The 20,234-nt window shown below is 40.2% G+C and overlaps 1 protein-coding gene across 13 annotated transcripts in view; it reads left to right on the forward strand.

Moving 5' to 3' along the window:
- The window catches only part of ptprsa (protein tyrosine phosphatase receptor type Sa), a 230,334-nt gene that overhangs the window by 123,268 nt on the left and 86,832 nt on the right, over nucleotides 1–20,234 (forward strand). For 9 of the 13 annotated variants that reach the window (XM_040128917.1, XM_040128913.1, XM_040128924.1 and 6 more), the window contains 2 exons: nucleotides 13,783–13,971; nucleotides 16,317–16,325. In XM_040128917.1, coding sequence (XP_039984851.1) covers nucleotides 13,783–13,971; nucleotides 16,317–16,325 — 198 coding nt within the window. The remainder of the gene's footprint in view (nucleotides 1–13,782; nucleotides 13,972–16,316; nucleotides 16,326–20,234) is intronic. The other 4 variants (XM_040128920.1, XM_040128923.1, XM_040128925.1 and 1 more) reach the window with 1 other exon arrangement.

Genomic DNA, 20,234 nt, shown 5'->3' on the forward strand with positions numbered 1-20,234 from the left:
TCTGGTGCTGGTTTGGTGGTTGAATGCTTGAATGCTTATTTTATTCATTTTAAAGTAAAAGGTGAGTGAGGGGGATCAGTCAGGCTGGATGAAAAATTAAAATGACATGAGCAGTTGTGTGTGTGTGTGTGTGTGTGTGTGTGTGTGTGTGTGTGTGTGTGTGTGTGTGTGTGTGTGTGTGTGTGTGTGTGTGTGTGTGTGTGTGTGTGTGTGTGTGTGATGTGTGTATAAGTAAGTGTTTAAGTATGTACAGAAGAAAAGAGGGAGACAAGGTAAGAGAGAGCCAGCCAGCCACTGCTAGCAGGCAGGCAGTGGCTGCTCTGTAATGAGACAGTGAAGAATAAGCTTGGCAGTATCAGCAACATATCTGGCTGTTTTTCCTCTTCCTGTCTGCCTGCCTCTGAGGTAAACTTTGCCCTCTTCCAGTAGTCTCCAACACCTATAGAGAGAGCAAGAAATATAGGAGAAAAAAAAATGCAGAAAAGAGTGGCAGGAATGTGAGTAGAAAAGAAAGAGGTAGAAAGAGAAAAAAAATATTTATTTGAAATACTGGAATAAAGAAATGGATGGAGAAGAAATAGTAAAATTCACATACAGAATCAATTTTTACTTTGGTTGTACGCGTGAGTTCATGACAATGAGCCCAGTGTTACTAAACTATGGCAGCAATGAAGACAAACTGCTTACTTGTAGACTTGAGGCAGAAAGCAGTCAATGTCGACTTGGTCGAGTAATTGAAGTGCGCGACTTGACTGCATGTGATCTGCTGGTATACGTTCCACAAGTTTTTTCCACTAGCCAGGACAGCTTGATTAAACATGCTATTTGGATCGACGTGGCCACAGCATGGCCACCTACTGTATATGGATGCCTGAGATAAAGAGTGAAAAGATAGAAGGCATGATGTTCTTAAGGGAGCTGACACCCTGACATACCTCATGTGACTAAGTGCACACTGAGCTAATGTACTCTCTCAGCTGTTTTTGCCAGCTGCATTATCTCTAGCTTGTCCCTGACAAACAAGTCAATTCTCATTCCCAAGCAGCGCTCACAGCCTCCACCGGTAAATAATACATTTGTTTGGTGCTGTTAAGATTTACAACCATTGGTGGAGGTTACCTTCTCACAGTCAACCCATTTGGCATGAGGCACCTGTTTTCAGCGAGTCAGTGCAAGCAATTTTTTAACTTGCAAATGATAAACCATATGCTCTCCCTTTGTGCACACGATCACAGTAACTAACATTCTTTTTGTGGTTGTTATTTGGCTCTTACATTTGAGAATTACATGTGCAGCACATTTCTTGTCTTGTTTGATGGTGCTCTCGAGGTGCTACTTCTTGCCGTGTTAGGATTCTTTCGCTGTTATTGGTGTTATTGGTGTATAGTAGAGGGCAGGCTTGGCACAAACAACAAATCAATAGGCGGATCTTGACCACGTGGATGGCCCTCATGCCCCTGATCTCTTATTGGAGGCTTAAGAGGTTTTGTGTTTTTTCCTCAGAAATATTACCTTTGCTGTCCTTCAGTGACTCTAGTACTTCCTTTCACTCTTGGAAGATATCTCCTTACCCACCTTTCACCTTTCCTCCCCCTGCCCAACTTCATACTTACATATTAGCATTTGTACGACTGCCAGACCATTTCCTGCCTTATATCTCCCTCACTCTGTCTTTCTCTATTGTTTAAAAAAAAAAAAAAAAAAGTTCTGAGGAAAATCTCTCAGATGAGAGTTTATGGCCTCTGAATCCTTTGATCCTCAGAACCTGTAATGCAGTAATCTTGTGTGATTGGGGGATGAAGAGGGGGGACACAAGCTGAGTGGTAGCAAGAAATATAAAGGAGAAAGAGGGAGAGAGAAAAGAGGTGGTGCTGATGAAGCAGGATAAGTGGTAGGAGCAAGCCTCTAGCCAGGGGTGGCTGGCTCCTGAACTTTCGCCATCAATTCCATATAATTCCTGCTCAAGTACAGTGACCCTGGCCACTCTAGACATCTGGCCACAGCCAATATAATGCACTGGGGTGGAGTAAAAAGGAGGAAAAAAGAAGAGATGAAGAGGCAAGGAAAAGGCGAGCAAGTGGGAAAGTAGAGGAGAGACTAAGGTTTTAGCTGATTGGGTTATTACTGGCTAGAAAGTTTATATAAGTGGATCCTTTGTCAGACCAACGAGTTGGCCAGGAGACTAAGTTGAAAAATCTGTGTCTCCAAGATGCTTTTACAATGATAAGCGTTGACTGGTTTGATTGTTCCGGTCATTCAATCTGTGGCAGGAAATATCATTATGTTTCCTCCCATATCAGGTCCTTTTTCATAATCTGCTGTTCCTTGTTTCTATAAAACAACCACCATCCACATGTAGAACCTCAAATACAACGTTAATTTCTTTTTACACATCCACCCTGCAACTGGTTCAAAGTAAAAGCTTTCCGGCAGCACTTCTGTCCTTCATGTCCTTATATTTCATTAAAGTTGCACCAGTATTTTGGTCCCATGTTATTTTGTTGGATAACTGAGAAAATGTAAATCAGTCCTCTGCAATTCTGCAGTCACTGTTGGTCAGAGTAAGTGTACATGCACGTATTCATATTAATGTGCCGTTGGGCGATGAGTACAGCTGGACATGGGATTTGCTCGCTTATAATGGTTTCTAATGAATTTGACAAAACAACACAACAAAAAATACAAGTACTAATAATAATAATTGCATTTTGGAACACTACACATTTTATGATGTAAAATGAATCACATCAACCATATATACTATGCCACGATAACACTTTATGTGCCACACCTAAGCAGAGAATGAGAGTTGGGAAAAGAAGTGGTTCCTGTGGAAACGGTGTGAGTGGCGACCTTTGGAGTGGCTCAACTCATGCATAAAGACGAGCAAGGAGATATGGCCGGGACCACCAGCCTCATGCATATACATGAGCCACCTGCCCAGGTGACTGACGTCGTACAACACAGAGGTCGTGCTGCGAGCCCTGCAGGATTGGCAAAGTTCATGTGGCTTAAAGTCCTGCATGCTTCACAAGTGCCATGCGTACGCCATCTGTGGTAAAAGTTGAACGGAAAGCGTAACAGTATGATTTTTAGTATTTCTCCTATGATGGGAAAATACACCTCAGCTAAGACTGAATAGAGGAAAGACAAGACTTATGTGCCCGTAATTGTGAAATAAGTCTCAAACAAGTTATACAACACAATGTTTTATAAAGAAATAATTCAAATCTTCTGAAACCCAAGACTCTGTCATATGAATAATGTTACAGCATTGCAGCTCTTTGTGAGTGGTAAGTTGTGCTTATCAAAGGGACAAATAGAGTGAGAGTGTAAGGAAAGAGCGGTCGGAGAGAGGCCAGTTGGAAGATGCTATCCAGTACTTCTTTGTGCTTATAAAGCTTGTATTCTGGAGTGCCTCCCGGATCCAACTGCATTTAAAAGCAGCTGTTCATATTTAAAGAACGTCTTGCTCCTTGGCCTTTAAAGGGCAATGTCACATCCAACATGCGTTTGTCTAGCCCCTGTTACCCCCTCTGCCCACCACACACCCTAATTTTCTGTCACATTGAAATGCTTGACGCTCAGTTTAAGCATCACATCTCTGTTTGAAGGTGTGAAGGGGTGTGTTTTTTTTCATTTGGTACACTATGTACTGTATGTGTTTTTCCTTTTATTTTTTTGCCGGTCCGTTTTAGTGACGGAGAAGAAGGTTCGATGACTCACCAAGTTCTCTGTCAAATGCTGATTTACGGCAGGAAACGATGGTGAAATTGCAGTTTAGGTCTTCTGTCCACTTTTCCTCCTAACGATCCTGCTTGGTACTCAGCGTATCAACATTGTACCCGCAACCTCTCAGTCTTGTCATCTTTTTAGGTGACTTATTTATCTATTTTTTCATGTCGACTTTTTTTCACACATGACAATGTTGTTTTTAAAAGATCACAATTTTTTTTCCCCCTCACCACAGAGTTAGCACCTCAGGGAAGGGTGAGTATTCTCAGTTATCACAGAGACTGTTTAAATTCTAAAACTTGTTTTTTGGTTGAAAGGAGTTTATGACTCCAACTTGATTGCCGAAGTTATGGGGTATGCTGCTCCTCAGTGAGCTGTCAAAGCACCCCACAGTACACTTTCTCATCAGGGTCATCATTAATTAAGTATGACATTAAATTATGCTGCATACTTACATCATCTTACAGGACCCAAGCCACTTAGTTATGTCAAAAAGTTGTCTTCTAGGCAACCAGACAATGCCTCTGTCACAGTACTTTTGTTATTAACACATTTAATTTCCTTATGAATGGGAAGTATTAACTAAATGTGAAATTACTTACACTGCTGTCTGTCACATATTTGTCTATGTATGTCTAAGAACATCACAGCCACATCACTCACAGCATGCCTCAGCCTACCTTGGTTGAAGGTTGTATTTTAGGAGAATAATGCTATTCTTGTGATTGAATGAGACGGTAGACATTATGTTCTCTACAACTCTCAACACTCTAACAATTAAGCAGCAGAAGTCCAAATTTTAAAAGGCTTGCAGAGCAGCCCTGCAGCTCACACAATGAGTGTGGTAAACTGACGTCAGGTTTCAAGGTGCCCACTGCGCCTCCACACACAGCCCCACCCTCCCATACACATGCGCTCGCACACACTTACAGAAACACACACGCACACTCAAAGCCACCCACCACTAAACCAGACCTGACTGGTTGACGTTTCTCTACGGTGAGGCACTTCCTTTAATGGCCCCGGCCTCATCTCCTGTCTCCCCTGGAGTTCAGCTGTCTTACCCCAGACGCCTCAGGAGCCCTGTCAAGACAGAGAGAGAGACAGAGAAGGGGAGGGAACTCGATAAACGTCCACCAACTGAGATGGATAAACAGAATTTTTTTTTTTTTCCTTTTATGTTTTTTTTTCTTTCCATTCCACCTCTTCTCCTCACAGGCAGGGGATCGTTGGAGCTGTCCTAGGCAATTACTCCTCTTTCTTGTCTATGCTGTGTCTATCATGGTGGCTCACCACATCAGGAAAGCAGCCTGTTTTTTTTTTTTTCTTTTTATTTCAAAGAGTGGACCCTGGGTTCCAGCATTTAAAATCATTGGTAGGGCAAAGACAGCATGTCAGCCTACATAGTCGAACCCTGTGGAGAAACTTGTCAGAAAGCCTTCTATTCAGCAGAAACACATGTCCTTCGATAAAGCAATAAAAATCAATCTAATTTACGAATGATGATGATTTATCTTCATTTTTTTCTACAATGAATTAGTGATAATGTGTGCAACACCTTTCAGTGCAACTTCCCTCTGTTCATGAGTTTTGATGAAAGTAATATATTGAAACAACACAGATCTTGAGTCTTGATTCAAGAAACAATCTGTGCTTGGATCAAATTAGCACAAAAAGGATGATTCACTACTCACTTTAGGTATACACCTTTCAGCCACAACTTTAAAACCAGTAACTGTTTTTAAAGTTGTGGCTGATGAGGGTATATAATACTGTGGTTTACTTGGATGTCTACTTTTCTGTGTGATCTAATAAAAGTTAATACATAGTATAAGTTTAGGAAGCATTTATTTTCTTTAGTCTTCAACAATCTTTGCCGAAAGGTAAATTAATCAGTAACACTAACAACACAAAGAACTTTTTAAAAATGTTTCTATAGATTATGTGCCATTTACTTTGCAGATGGACATGAGGCTTATTTGAAAGCCTCATGTCCTCAAACTATAGCATCCTCTGATGGACAAAACCTGGGTTCCTTCTCTGCTTATGATGGACAGAAAGGTATGCCCTAATGCTACATACTATTACCCTGCTCAGCCTGAGGGTAAAAATTGTTCCCTGACTAGTGCTAGTCCTCTCTGCCTTGACTCTTTTGGCTTTCACATTTGACAAAACTGTATTCAGAGCTGCTACCTGTGGTGGCTACTGCCATTTTATTCTCCAGAATATCCCCGTCTTGGCTGCTATCACTGTCGGGTTCTCCAGTTGCTGTATATCTCAGTGGCGATGATATCTTCATGAATGTGACCTAATATGGGCTGTGTTCAGAATTGAAGGTGTGTGGAAAGTGTTCGCAAGCCGCCAACGGTTACAACAGTCAGAACAGTCAATTTGTATGCCAGACTAAAGGTTTTCTCTCTCTCACATATTTACATTTTAGCCATTTACCCCTTTAGCCAGTTGTATACACAAAAACCGAGACTCAAGGGCAATTTAATGGAACACCCAACTGCTGTGGAAATCAAGCCTGTGTCCTTCTCCATACAGGACCTCTGTGCTATCTGAATATATAGCACACATAAAGAAGTACACAACACTATAAAACATACAAAAATTATTTTAAACTGATTTTTTATTATTCTTTCTCAGCCTCAGGGACCCACAGGGTACACAGCCAGCCAGCAGTTACGTTAAATTCCAAAGTAAGCTGCTTGGTCCTGTGGGGTCTTCATATGGTCAGGAAGCTGACCCAAAAAACGAATTTTGCAATGCAAAGTCAAAAGTCAAAGTTAGAGTCAAACTTTACTGTCATTCAGACCATACAACAAGGAGTGCAGAACAAAATTGCATTCCTCCTAGCCGAAGGTGCAAATAATTGACATAAGTGAAACGAACTAGGACATAACAAATAGTGCACAATGTCATAAAAAATTTTGGACAATAGACAATAGTAACAGTCGAGTTAATGTGCAACATGACAGTATGTAAACATTAACAATGGAGTATAGTAATAAAATAAAATTACAGAAACATTAACTTATTGCACAGTGTAACAGTAGATAGCAGCAAACAGTATATAAAACAATAACATAGTATCAGCATTGAGAGCTGAATCCATGTGTTCAGTCAGTCCTTGCGTGTGCAAGACAGTTCTGACATTCTGGTCTGGTTGTGTGTGTGTGTGTGTGTGTGTGTGTGTGTGTGTGTGTGTGTGTGTGTGTGTGTGTGTGTGTGTGTGTGTGTGTGTGTGTGTGTGTGTGTGTGTGTGTGTGTGTGTGTGTGGAATAAGCTCTTGCAGAGCCTTGCACCGCATGCTGCAGTGTCACTCTTTTGCTCTGCCCTTCTACTTTCCTCTAATCTGGTCTTTCAGACTTGTTTCTCTCTGGTTGTATTTTTGGAGATTTGGTTAAAACTGTTGCCCTTGGTGGCTAGATGTGCCTGGTGTGGAGAATACCAATGGGACATCAAATACCTTTCTGGAAACAGATCAGGGGGGTAGAGGTTGAGTGCTGGCCGTATAATAACCATTATTCAGCTGAGATGGCGATCCGGAGAGGGCTATCAGTGCTGGGCCCAGAGACACTGTGATTAGATTTCCCCTGTGTTGCTATTCTTCTCTGTCCCTGGAACACTGTTCCCCTGTCTTCCTTTGTATATTTCTCAAGCAATCCAACAGGGATCCTATTGGTCATAGAATTCAGGGAATGTCATGGAAAGGTGCAAGACAGGAAAAGTACAGAAATTTCTTAAGCTTCCATTTGATTTGGTTGAAAGATATGCATTCGGCTCCATACCATCATCACCTCAACCACAGACAAGAAGGTGCTAAGTGGAACAGACTGGTGCACTGTTTGGTTGGAATAAAGACCTGAAGTTTAAACCTGCTTTCACATATTCTTTTCATTAACCAGTGGCTTTCAGCTGTTTTACTTCACAGTACAACCAAGTGCAAAAAAGGAACAGATTGACCTCTTTCCCAACATAAAAAATGCAGGTTTATGGTCTTAAAAGAACTTTGAGTTAGGAGACATTTACGTGGTTCTTTGTAGTCAAGCTTATATGGTCACTGGAATGAAAACCATTTAGACTCAAATATGTGTTTCACATTTGGGATTTGGTGACTACTGGTGGAACTATATTGCCTATGCTGACCACGTAGAGGCCTCAACCAACTAGTGTTTGACACATGTGAATGTTTGGCTTTGAGGTGAAGTGAAATGTATACACGTAATTCCAAATCTGGTAAACACATCAAATACTGTATTCGCTGTATTATTTGTACTACACAGCCTCCCTCCTAAAGCGGGTATTCTCCTCTTGTCTCTGGCCTGCATGTTTGATGTGAACATTTCTGGTTATGGTGTAGGTGCAAATAAAATGAAACTGCATCAGTCTGAGTCAGGGCAGCTGGGTTGCTCATTAGTTAAACATCTATTTATTCAAACCACATTTGTGTGTTAGAAAGAGACCATGCCATTGATATTTTAAATCATCTTCCACTGTGTTTATCATGCCCTTTCTCTATAGCTTCTAATCTTAACCTCCGTTTCCCTTTCCCTCTTTTTCGCTCCTCCTTTCCCTTGCTCTCTCTCCCGGCAGTCCCTCTGTGGTATTAATGCATAGACCTGCTTAAAGCTTGTGTCTCTATGCTGTGGTGCTGGGTAATCAGTTAACCTGATTATGCTGCTGATGAAATTAAATCATTTCAATAAGTGAAAATAATAATATGAGTAATAGGTGCGGGGGACGGTGGAGCACCCTACGGCATTTGCTTCATTCCCAGCCAGTCAGGTTTAACCTCTCTCCTTCTCTGTTATTGTAGATTTTTCCACTCTGTGAGATAATTAATGGCTCAGAATAAGCAGCTTTGAAGCAAGTGTGTCAGAGATTTTGTCACCAGATGAAAATGTATGACATGTGCAGTATAAAAATATAAAGATCCACACACATTATAACATCTCGACCAATGCTCAGGACTAAAACTGCCAGGGTTAGTGGTTCATTTGCCTGTGTAGCTTATTGGGTAGAGCAGAGCACTAACACACCGGTCTCATATGTAATACTATATAGCTAACTGGGTAAAGCATTTTATCAACATTACGAAAGTCATAGGTTTGGTTCTTTATGAAGGTCAATGGGGAGAGAAAGGCATTGCAACTGCCAGTGTGAAGTGTTCATTGAGTATAGCATAGGTTACACATACTATTCATGTTGCTGTAAAGGACATTCGCTAACACAGTATTGCATTGTATGTGCAACAGTTGGTGAATACTATGTAATTATGCTGCTATATATCACTATAGTATAGCAGTAACAGTTCCAGGATTATACTCTCTTTACTCATTCATCAGTATACTATGTATTCTTTTTGCTCTGGAAACGCCGACCAAATAGCATATTTTAATTACCAAGCCTATTTGTAAAGAGCCGTAGTACTCTGGTCTAGTTTTGACTATGCCAGACTTAGACTTGCAAAAAAGAGATGGTTTGGTATAAGTGAATCACTGGAATTGGGATTAGTCAGGAGAGTTAAATGGATCTAAAGGACAGACCTTTTAAGAGGGCCACACTTAGCATGAAACCAGAATGCAACAGTAGGCATGAGTCAGCAGATTAAAAGCCCGGCAATGGCGAAGCTGACCGTAGACTGATTAAAGGCTTTGCACCTGTCGCTTGTGTAATGATATTAAATGGTGGAGCGAAATTAAAGACAATTATGGATAATGATGGCACAAACAAAAGCCAAACAGAATGACAAAATCAAAATCTAGATAAGGTCAACTAGAGCCTTTAGGAAGCTTAGCTTTGGAGTCATGCTGATCAAGCCAGCTGTTGCACGGATTGCACATTTACTGTCTGGGTTCTTCCCTTTTCATGACTTGAAAGCCTACTTGTAATTAATATATGCATTGAGGAAGTAGCAAAGTTTGAAATCTGTCCAAATCCTGTTGAATACTTTACAAAGTATGGCTATCTTGTGAGAAAATATGCATTCTTTTGTGTTTTTTTTGCAGGTAAATGGTTTTTCTTAAGATTAACCACAGAATGTTTTTTAAGGTCTTTGTCATTGTTGCCTAAGTGCTATACACTACAGCAGTGGAGAGGACCAAGCTGAGCTGTATAGTTGCCAGCCATCAGCGTATGGCAACAAGACAACAAGTCCTCCAACCTGAACAGCCATATAGGTCGTTTGACTATAATCATACACACACAGTTAAGGTTGTGGAACGGTCATGGTTAAAACAAACAACGATGACCATTAGTTTCAAACAGGAAACAAACAGTGGTGTACCCAGTCGTGAGGTTTGTTTTGATAGCAAATCAAATCAGGAAGAAGATCATCAGGTAAGACCAGATAAGATACATTTTTTAATTTGTTCATATTTTAGCTTTAGCGTTTACACTGTGATTAAAAGTGAATGAATGTATGTGAAACAAAAAAATTCAAAAGTGAAAATGCTGTTTTGAAAATTCTTGGCGCAGTACAGGGTGTAACTGCAGCATGTGTGTCATAGCTCTGTAGTATGATGATTGTGGGCCTAAGTGACAAAGGCTGCTCACAGCAAAATAAATATCCACATTGTCATTGATCAATAGTGCACATGTGCCCATTCTATCTGGCCTGTGAAGATTTTTCATCACAGAAAACCCCCAGTACACATCATAGAAATGCAGTTGCTACTCCATTATGGGGGACTAGCCCTTTGGGAATTCTAGGATACTATCAGCCCGTGTCACTGGTTGCCTTCTCCCCTTCACAATCAGGCTGGCTGACCCTGAAGTAACACTCCCTCTATGAGCGATCTATTTATTTTTGCATGGCTGCCTTTATTGACAGAGCCTGTAAGCTTCAGGGGGAAAGATAAGATCAGACTCTATTCCTAGGGCAGTAAGTAACCAGCATATATCCATTTATTCAGGAAAGGCTGCCGGTGCTATATCAGGTCAGAGCAGCTGTAATGATAGCATAATCTCTCCGTGAATCCACCATTCCTTCTTCTTGTTTACTGCTGTTTTGGTTGGTTTGTTTGTTCTCCCACGTTTTTCAGCCGTCCCTTGCTCCTCCAGGCAGATTTCCTCTGTCACTTGCTTAATTTCATTATTTTCAAATCCACTTACTCTGTATATGTTTTCAGCTTCATTACTGAGGTCTGTGTAGGGCATTGTCTACTGTTTTCATACCATGAAGGCAGAAGTAATGTGATGCGTAGCACAAATAGGCCTCAGCAACATCAAATACATCAGAACTAACACTCAGAGAGCAAGCCAGACCTACCCTTTGCAGCTATCTGTCTCCAATAGACAGAGCTGGCTAGAGGGGTACAACAGTGTAGCACCTTTTATGGCATCTTATACATAGATCATTGATGACACACAGAAGAAGGAGTTTGCCAGAACATATTGCTCTGCCTTGTCCTGACGTTTCTAAAGTGAAGTCTGGGCTTGCCATCGCCTTTCCCGAGCTTCAGAAGGAAATTGGTATAAAGAGATTATACATGGGTGATCGTTAATAATCGATGGAGAGGATACAGCACGGAGCCTAAAACAGGGTAAATGCCTGTACTTCTTTGAACCTAGCACTGAAATATTCATCGTGCTCTGCTGATGTCAGCCCTAGTTAGAGGTAACCCTCTCGTTCTTTCCTCTGGTCTCCCGCCTGGTCTCCCGTTTGTCATGTATTTTCAAGATTCAGTATTTCAAAATATGAATACAGGTGATCTTACTTCCCCTCTTCTCCACACAATCCTAGTGTATACAACACACAATTTTTTTTCTTTATTTTTCTTGATGACTAAAGAATAAAAATAACTTAGGGCTAATGCCATTACATTTATCAATAATCATCATCATCTTGACAGTCTGGCTGTGCTTTTTCCAGCTTTTTTAATTTGATATACTGGCGTTACTATAAATGAGACAGCCTTGACCAAAAATAGAAAATTCAGAAATAAGCTCTTTAATTCATCATTATTTCATTGTTTGTGTGAAGTGGAAAACGTAACATACAAGCTCTCCTTTTCTGTCCATTAAAGGTTGAGAGACCAACCCTGCTTTTAGAGTGCAACTAAAACTGCGACCCATCTTACTGTCCTACTGTCCCTCAATGTAGTGCTCCCGGGGTGTGTACGACACCACCATTATGTCTGCAGAGTGGACATGAGGTCAGTGGTACTCTAGATGAACAGTGACCTCTGCTCTGCCACTGGCCAGCATCTTAGTCAGTCAATCTTCTCCGAGTTGAGATGTGGCCTTGAGCTTCTGATGCATATTACAGCTCAGGGTACTTCCCCCTCGGCTCTCATCATCTGAGAATGAGTCACTGCTCTGGCTCCAGTCAGGGTAGAGGTCAGGCAATTTGACCCATGGGACTAATTTCCCCAAGAGAGCAGGGAGTCTGCATAAGGAGAACAATGACCATAGAGCGCACTGTCATCTCTTAACAGTGAATGAATATTTGCTCCAAGGATACCACAGTGTTTGTAAAATTAACACAAGTACCAGCTATATAATTATGGTTCGTCAATTGATGTAGCAAAAAAATCACAATCACAGAGGCTTAAATCTTACCCTGACACAAAACTCTTGCACTTTCAATGCAAAAGTAAAATCTGACCAATTACATCTCTTAGTTGGTATTCAGTCCTGGGCTGTTAGGGGTTATAGTGTGTCTCAACCAAGTGGTGTTTTTGCAGAGCTCCGTATAACCTATGATTGACTACAGTGTGATGCATTTCGCTGAACATGCAGAAGCTAGATGGAGAAAACACCAGGATTACCAGGCTTTTATTCTGGTATAATTTTTTAATCTATTGCCTCCCCTGCCGGTCTTCTATTTGCATTCGAAGCCATTTATTTACCACTTGTTATAACAAGAGTACATGCAGGAAGACAGTGTCTTCTGTAAGGGCATTTAAACAAGACACATGGTTCTTTACTGACAGGTTGATAGTGGGAATGCAGTCTAGTCTGCAAGCATCTGGTTACATGATGGCCTCTCTAACAATAAGAAAGCGTACTCATTATTTAAGAAAGAAGAGGTCGAAGAAGCCATCCTGCATGGTTTAGTTGGCCTTTGTTCTTAAACCTCTCCAATTCCTCAACAAAGGCCCATGGGAGAGCCAGATTCTTAATGAAATGCAGTTTACATGTTTATTCAAACCTTATTTTCTCAACTGGTTTATTCATTTATTTGTCTACTGTACATGGCTGATTGTAATATCACGTTCCCAGGGTGCATTTGTGTCACTGGTCAAAAGTAAATTGGGATAAGAAGATCTTCTGAGATAAAGCTAATATCAGAACAAATGTATTATTTGGCCCTCTGGACAACCTTTTTTTTAAATTTGAGATTGTATGATTTCATAGTTTATGGTAATGTGGGTGCTATCCCAATGTATTAACCCATGTAATAATTCATGGAAAATTATTTTAAGCACACATCATTACACATCTTACGACATTAGAGCAACCAGTTACCTTGTGACATTAATTTTGTCATAGTTTTATTACATATTTAACTCCTACAGGCCACTCACATTTTCCCATCATGTTAATATTCAATTAATATAATAATTTAAAAAAGACTGCTTTTGCTGATTTAAAATTTAGAATGCTGGTTTGAAGAGAACAAGTCCCCATTTAATTTCACAAAGGCAGATACAAGATACACAAAGGTATCTTAATGCTACAGTGTTATTTTATTTTTGTAGTACACCTACTCAGGGCAGAAATCCCACAGCACACAGTTAGCATCTTTCTTGAAATGCCAAACCTGGCCAAGTCCTACAGGGGCAGAAAAAAAAGTCACTTCCAAATATCTCCTTCCTAACAAGTATGTCAGAAAGACAAGAAAAAGACTGGAAATTGCACTTGTACAATTTGGTGTATCTTATTTTAGTTAAATCATTATTGTGTTATATCTCTCAATGGAAATTTATGCATAAGGATTACAAGTAACTACTTTGAATGGGATTTTTTTTTAAGCCATTAGTGCCAGCTTTTCGAGTCAAAGGATTCATTTGCACTCTTTTTCTGTTCTTTTCGTAGAGGACCTACTCCCACCAGGCTTTCCTAACATTGACATGGGCCCTCAACTGAAAGTGGTGGAGCGCACTCGAACAGCCACCATGCTCTGTGCTGCCAGTGGCAACCCTGACCCAGAAATCACCTGGTACAAAGACTTCCTGCCCATTGACCCCAGTGCAAGTAACGGGCGAATCAAACAGCTACGCTCAGGTAAGGAAAGCCTGAAAATCATATTGCTGCCTTTTTCCTTCTTACTAACTTGAGCACTTGTTTGATTCCCCAGGATATTTCTAATAATATTTAATATGATTGTTTTTGTGCTTTGCAGTTAATGTGGCTGCAGTGCCCTGTCTTCACTTTTTTTTCCAAACTGTTTGATTATGTGATAAGCGTGATTGAGAACACTTCATGAAATCTTTAACAGATTTTTTTCTAGGAACTGAAAACTATGGTTTGCTTATAGGTTAATGACAGTGCAACATATATTTATTCAAATGATCTGTGTAGGGTTGCATTTGACCACCAGACCTGAGAATTCATTCGGTCCATAAAGGAGCATGCAATCCTTCCGTTACATTAAAAACATGAAAATAAGTGTAGATACAACATGAATTCAAACAATCTCCTGTGTTGAAAAATAAGAGAAATGTGTGTTGATCTACATAAACATGGGTGCTTATATTTATATAGCACAAGGAAATAAGCGAAAGGAAAATTTCACATCCTAGATTGCAACACTAGATTGCAAACGATAATATTAAGTCCAGCATCAAGCCATTGTGCTCTCACTATGTCGTTATGACCTTAGATCATCATCCAAAAGATATGTTGAAAATAACAAATTACGTTTAAGAGTGTAACATTACCGAATGAGGTGTAATTATCCACAATATCCTGGAAGCATGTCATAGTAGACAATGAGAGCAAAGTCCACATTCTACTGATAAAACTCAGCGGTGGATATGTTGTCTTGCTCCCATTGATTAAATCCCACTGAGAGGCCCAGTAAAGCAAAGTCTAATTATATAGCTAATTAAGTGCAGGCCCTGGAGTTGCCCTGGGCAATAAGGGGTAGATATTTTAGGTCGATGATTTGTCACCATTTGAAAAATCCAATGACTCCTATTTGATTTGTTGCTGCAAACGTAAATCAGGGTAGACGCCACTAAATAAAGAGTCTGTTTCCATTGAGTCTCTGCCCCAGTTGTGGCCCTCATGAGCTGTACACTCAAAAGAATCAATTTCTCATCTCATTATTCATGCCGTACCAAATACAGCAAGTGCACAGTTCTCTAAGATGCTTTTAATTTTATATATGTTTCAACTTTAACTTACTGATGCACTCCGGTTTTGTAGTAGACCTTTGACTTTTAAAATTTCAAACCAAAACCTTCCGTCAAAATATGTGACTGTTTGCTCTCTTTAGGATGATGCTGTACAACTTACCGATAACTGTTTTTCTTGGTTCATCATGGCCCGAAAAACTCTTCTGGGGATGTCAGGTTGTCCTGAGGTGCTTTGGAGAAGGCTGTCAGCCAGTGCTTTTGACTTAAGTTTGAGACAAAGACCCTCCACAAGGGAGGGGAACTCTAACATTAATATTTTCACCTACGTTGTCATCTTCTCGCACAGCCAGCCTTCTCCTAAATAATTTAAGCCTTTGACCTCAAAGATGCCAGGTGTTTTTTTCTTGTAAACGAACAAAAGTTGTTTACATTGATAGTTACATCTTCCACATGGTACCTTGAACTATTCAGATCCACTGCACCTCCTGACGCATGACAGGCAAAGATTCATGATAATGTGATAATACAATTTTAGCCTACTACAGTAATAATACTAATACCATTTTATCTACTCTTGAAGTGGAGTTACCTGGTAAAATTGTCAACATGGCATTGTGAGTTTTTAGCCTCTGCTGATAATGGACAGAGAAATGGACCAAGAAATGGACAAAGAAATTCAGATTCCTGCCTGTTCTCTTACCTCTGTACCATCTGTCTTTATCTGTTTCATGATTTCTTCAATTGTCTTCATATGTCCTGTCTAACTGAAACCAACTGCTGTTTTGTGGTCTCTCTCTCTCACTCTCACTCTCTCTCTCTTTCTCTCTATCTCTATTTGTTTTGTCTATATATGTGTCTGAAACTCTGATGTGTCTCATTGCAGATCATAGAGTCTTCAACACATTTCATTTGGCTGTGACCCATAACACGAATGAAAAAACCAAAAAAACAATAAAGACTAATCTGTGATATTTTACAGTTGACACCAAAATGTACGATTTTTACAAAAAATACGCCTCTAATTAGAATTTTTAATTGTAAGTAGAATGAAATTAACATGCAAGAAGTTACAATTGAGACTTCATTACTTCTTCTATGACATATCATGGTATTGAAAACTGCTAAAATACCGAGGTGGGACACAAGACCCATCTTAACTGAAGTTCCTTTATTTCTTGGGTGGCAGTCTCTTTCGACCTCAACCTAAAATGAACAATTTTGTTCTTCCCCTTTTTTCTATTTACTTTCTTTTTGCTTTGTCATTTTCAGAAACCTTTGGTAAGTGTCTTGCAAAGCCCAGCAAGCCCACCCACTGTCCTTGAAGCAGATGGCATATTTAAACTACTTTCCAAAATGCATGCATCCCCTGCTCTCCCCTTACTCTCGTCCTCTTCTGCTACTTGTTATGTTCTGTTTCTATTTATCCTTAACTTTTACTTTTGTTTGGGCCACACTCCTTCCCACACTGGAACGTATAGCAGAAAGGCAAATCAAGGACAAGCAGCACCATGAATTGGGGATGTGGTTAGGTATCACCGTCTGCTTTTAAGCAGCACAGTTTTTATTTATATGTGGAAGACTTGCTGAGCAAGTCTTTTGAGGCAATATCCTACTTCATATTATTGCTACCAGTAAGACTTGGGAACTGCCCACATCAACCACCTTTTCTGCAATTTTTTAACAGGTTTACTGGACTATTTTGGATCTTAAGTACCTTGGAAGAAGCTGTTGCCTTATTTAGTTTTCCCTGACAACATTATCCAGATTTTACACAGGTGATGTCCCCTGTCACATCTAGTTCTTTATATCTGCTGTGTTAAAAGACAGCAGGCTTTGAGGAAATAATTGCATCCAAGACAGTTATTCCTGTGCAGTCATAGCCTACAGTATTTGAGGCTTCTTGGTGAGATATACTGTCCTGGATGAAAATATTGGCACCCCTGAATTTTAAGTACAGAATTTAGAATATATTAAGAAATAAATGAAAAATAGCCATTTTGTATAATCAAAATATTTTAATTAAATGTTCAAACTTACTGAGCAAAATAAAATAAAAAAATAAAAATTGCATAACAGTGAAATAATACCAACACATAATGTACCCCAGACACAATTGTTAGCACCCTTCACTAATAGTTGGTTGCAGACGTTTTGCCAATAGTGGCAACCTCTAAACGTTTGCAGTAGTCCGTCTTGCAATGACAGATTTCAGCTCTCTCCAAAGGTTTTCAGTAGGATTTAGGTCAGGAATCATTGCTGGCCAGTTTAAAACAGTTCATCTTTTCCTTTTCAACAATTCTTTTGTGTTACTGGATGTATGCTTTGGGTTGTAGTCCTGCTGAAAGACTTTTGCCTCAAACCTAGTTTTCTGACACTGAGTAACACATTTCACTCAAAAATGCTTTGTAATCTTTCTGATTTTATCATTCCTTTGATACATTCAATGCCTCCAGTACCAGAGGCAGGAAAGCAGCCCAACAGCTTGATAGAACCTCCACCATGTTTTACTGTAAGTCGTATGTTCTTTTCCATATGGGCTTCATTCTGTCACCTAGAAACAATCTGATATCCTGCATTCCCAAAGAGCTCTACTTGGGCTTCATCTGTCCCTCCTTGGCCTTCGCCCATGGAGCACTACTTGGTTTAGTGTGCTGCGTATGGTACAGGCTGCAGCCACCACTCCAGATTGCTCCAGGTCAGCCTGAAGCTCTGTAGATGTCTTGCATGGTGTTTTTTCCACAATCCGCATCAACCTTTGCAGACTTGTTTCATTCCGTTTCTTCTTAACGCCACATCCTGGAAACGTCTTAACAGACAGGCAATTCAAGACCTTAGGCAATTGCCTTGTAGCCTTTGGAATTGTCATGTTTTCTCAGACAGCTCTATCATCTTCAAGTAAAACAATCACTCATTGTTCATGTGAACACTGAAAATTAGGCACAGTTGTGTCTTATTTGTTTTTATTTTGGAGAGGAACTAATTTAAATTCATCAAAACGGTTCCAATAATTGTGTCAAACATGCGTTTTATGCCTGTATTTTTCATTTCACAATATGAAAGCTTTTTTTTTTTTTGATGTTCTGTATCTTTGGACATTTTATTAAATATTCTGATTGTCCAAAAATGGGTAATTAGCATTTATATCTGAAGATATTCTAAATTCTGTACTTAAAATTCTGTGCCAATAATTTCAGGACTGTATAGCAAACAGTTAGTTCCAGCAATATACACGACTGGGTTGTTTTTTTTTTTTTTTGGTAATATACTCAAATGTAAACGATTGAACCACAGTTCTCACAATAACAGCTTCTCTGTCCAAAAATACCCTTGGGAAGTGCAGAATGCACTGATAGGGTGTGAAAGAAGCTTGTTCTTTCCAGGTGAAGGCTACTGCAGGACCACTATATGGCTGAACCCTCTAATCCCACACTTTGCTGGATGGACCCTCATATTTTCTCAGGAGAACATTTTCTTCTCTCACTAAATTGGCCCACATTCCCACTAACTTACAGATCTCTAGCTAAGGCTATATTGCCCATGCTACAGGGCGAGGGGCTCAAGTGACATTTTGTACTCCTCGTGACATTTTGAACTACTTGCAAAAATATACCCATTCACGTTAAGCTGGGTATATTTTACTTAGAGTTCAAACTAGATGTGCATATAGGAGGGCAGAAAAGGAAATTACTTCCCCTTGTTTCAATATCAAGACTCTCATAAGATAATGTTAGCTTTGGGGGCTTGCCTTTTTTCTGTAGTCCTTCTGCTGGAAAGCTCATTCAGCAACCAGGCAGGATTTTTGCTGATGCTGCCATCTTCACATGTTCTCAGCATTAAGAGTAGCCATGTTGGGTTTCCAGGTTTTAGTATTTGTGGTTTCTTTCATGAGAAATGCACTCCCAAAAACAGAACAAAGGTAGTTTTTACAGACACTTTCATTGATCAGATTGTTGTTGACAATTTCTAGGGGCTACCTGTTTGCTCTTTTGCATCAGGCACTCTCTTAAGCCTCAGGGAGTAACTGTGAGACTGATGGGTCCTCCCCTATTAAATAGGTTGTGAAATAGAGACTTACCAATTTTAAGACTATCTTACAGTTAGTAAAACAGTCTTACAGTTGGTAAGTCACTATCTAGCGGGTGTTCAATGCTCTTGTTTGCTAGATACCTGACTGGCTGGCTGCCTGCTTCCTTATGTGCCAGACCATGCTGTGTTGGCAGGGCAGTGATATTTGCATCAATGTCCCCTAAGGAGCTCCTTTAGAGGTGTGGAGAGAGCCTGACATTTTTCCCCAAGTCCCTGTGGCTGCAGACCCCAGGCCCTCACTGGCCTTGTTAGCCAGAACAGATTAACCAAAGGCCTGAGAGACAGTGAGAGGAAGGGGAGGAGCACTTGTCCAAGAAGATCAACGTCCTTTTTAATGTAAAGGTTTAAAATCGTGACCTGACATTGGATGGCTCCCTTACTCACACAGATTTATGCACATTCCATTCTGAATCGTGCTGAGTTCCTTTGCATTTAATCTTAAATCTGCAAGAAAAAAAACTCACATTTGTTGGCATCAAAACTGCTCTGCAGGGAGTGGCTGGGACCTCTGCAGATGTCGTAACAACAGCCAAGTTTTCCCTGAGACCTGCTGTGACACCAAAAGGATACCAGACGGGTGTCTGTGGTGATGAGAAGGTCAACCAGACGCCCTCTGGAGTGTGGTCAGACTTTGACACTCGACCAATCACGCAACGCCGTCCAACTCACACACAGATGGGCAACATCTCTGGACAGATTGCATCTACCCAGACTAAATCCTTCAATAATATTTTTAATATATTCAGAGGGTTGTTCAACAAAACAGCTGGGATGTTCTGTTGAGCAGATAATGTTGCATTGATAATGCAATGAAGTCAGCGGCCTGTTCAGGTATATTTAGGTCATTGTCACCCTAAGCTGATCAACCCCTGGCTGACCACAGCTTAGAAGAGGAGCTTATGGCCATTAGGTTGCATGTCCGTAATACAGGTGGATTTGCCACTGTAACTGAATACTGGCTGACGACTCTGGACCCAGTCTGCCTGGTCAGATCCTTGGCTAAGTTTTATTTTTCTCTTCATGCTGCTTTATTATCAAAAACTAGAAGTTCCAGTGACCTAGGCCCCCTATGCCCTTCTAATTTTTTTTAAATTTTTGTTG

This window comes from Xiphias gladius, chromosome 6 (assembly GCF_016859285.1).
Source record: "Xiphias gladius isolate SHS-SW01 ecotype Sanya breed wild chromosome 6, ASM1685928v1, whole genome shotgun sequence".
NCBI lineage: Eukaryota > Metazoa > Chordata > Actinopteri > Istiophoriformes > Xiphiidae > Xiphias > Xiphias gladius.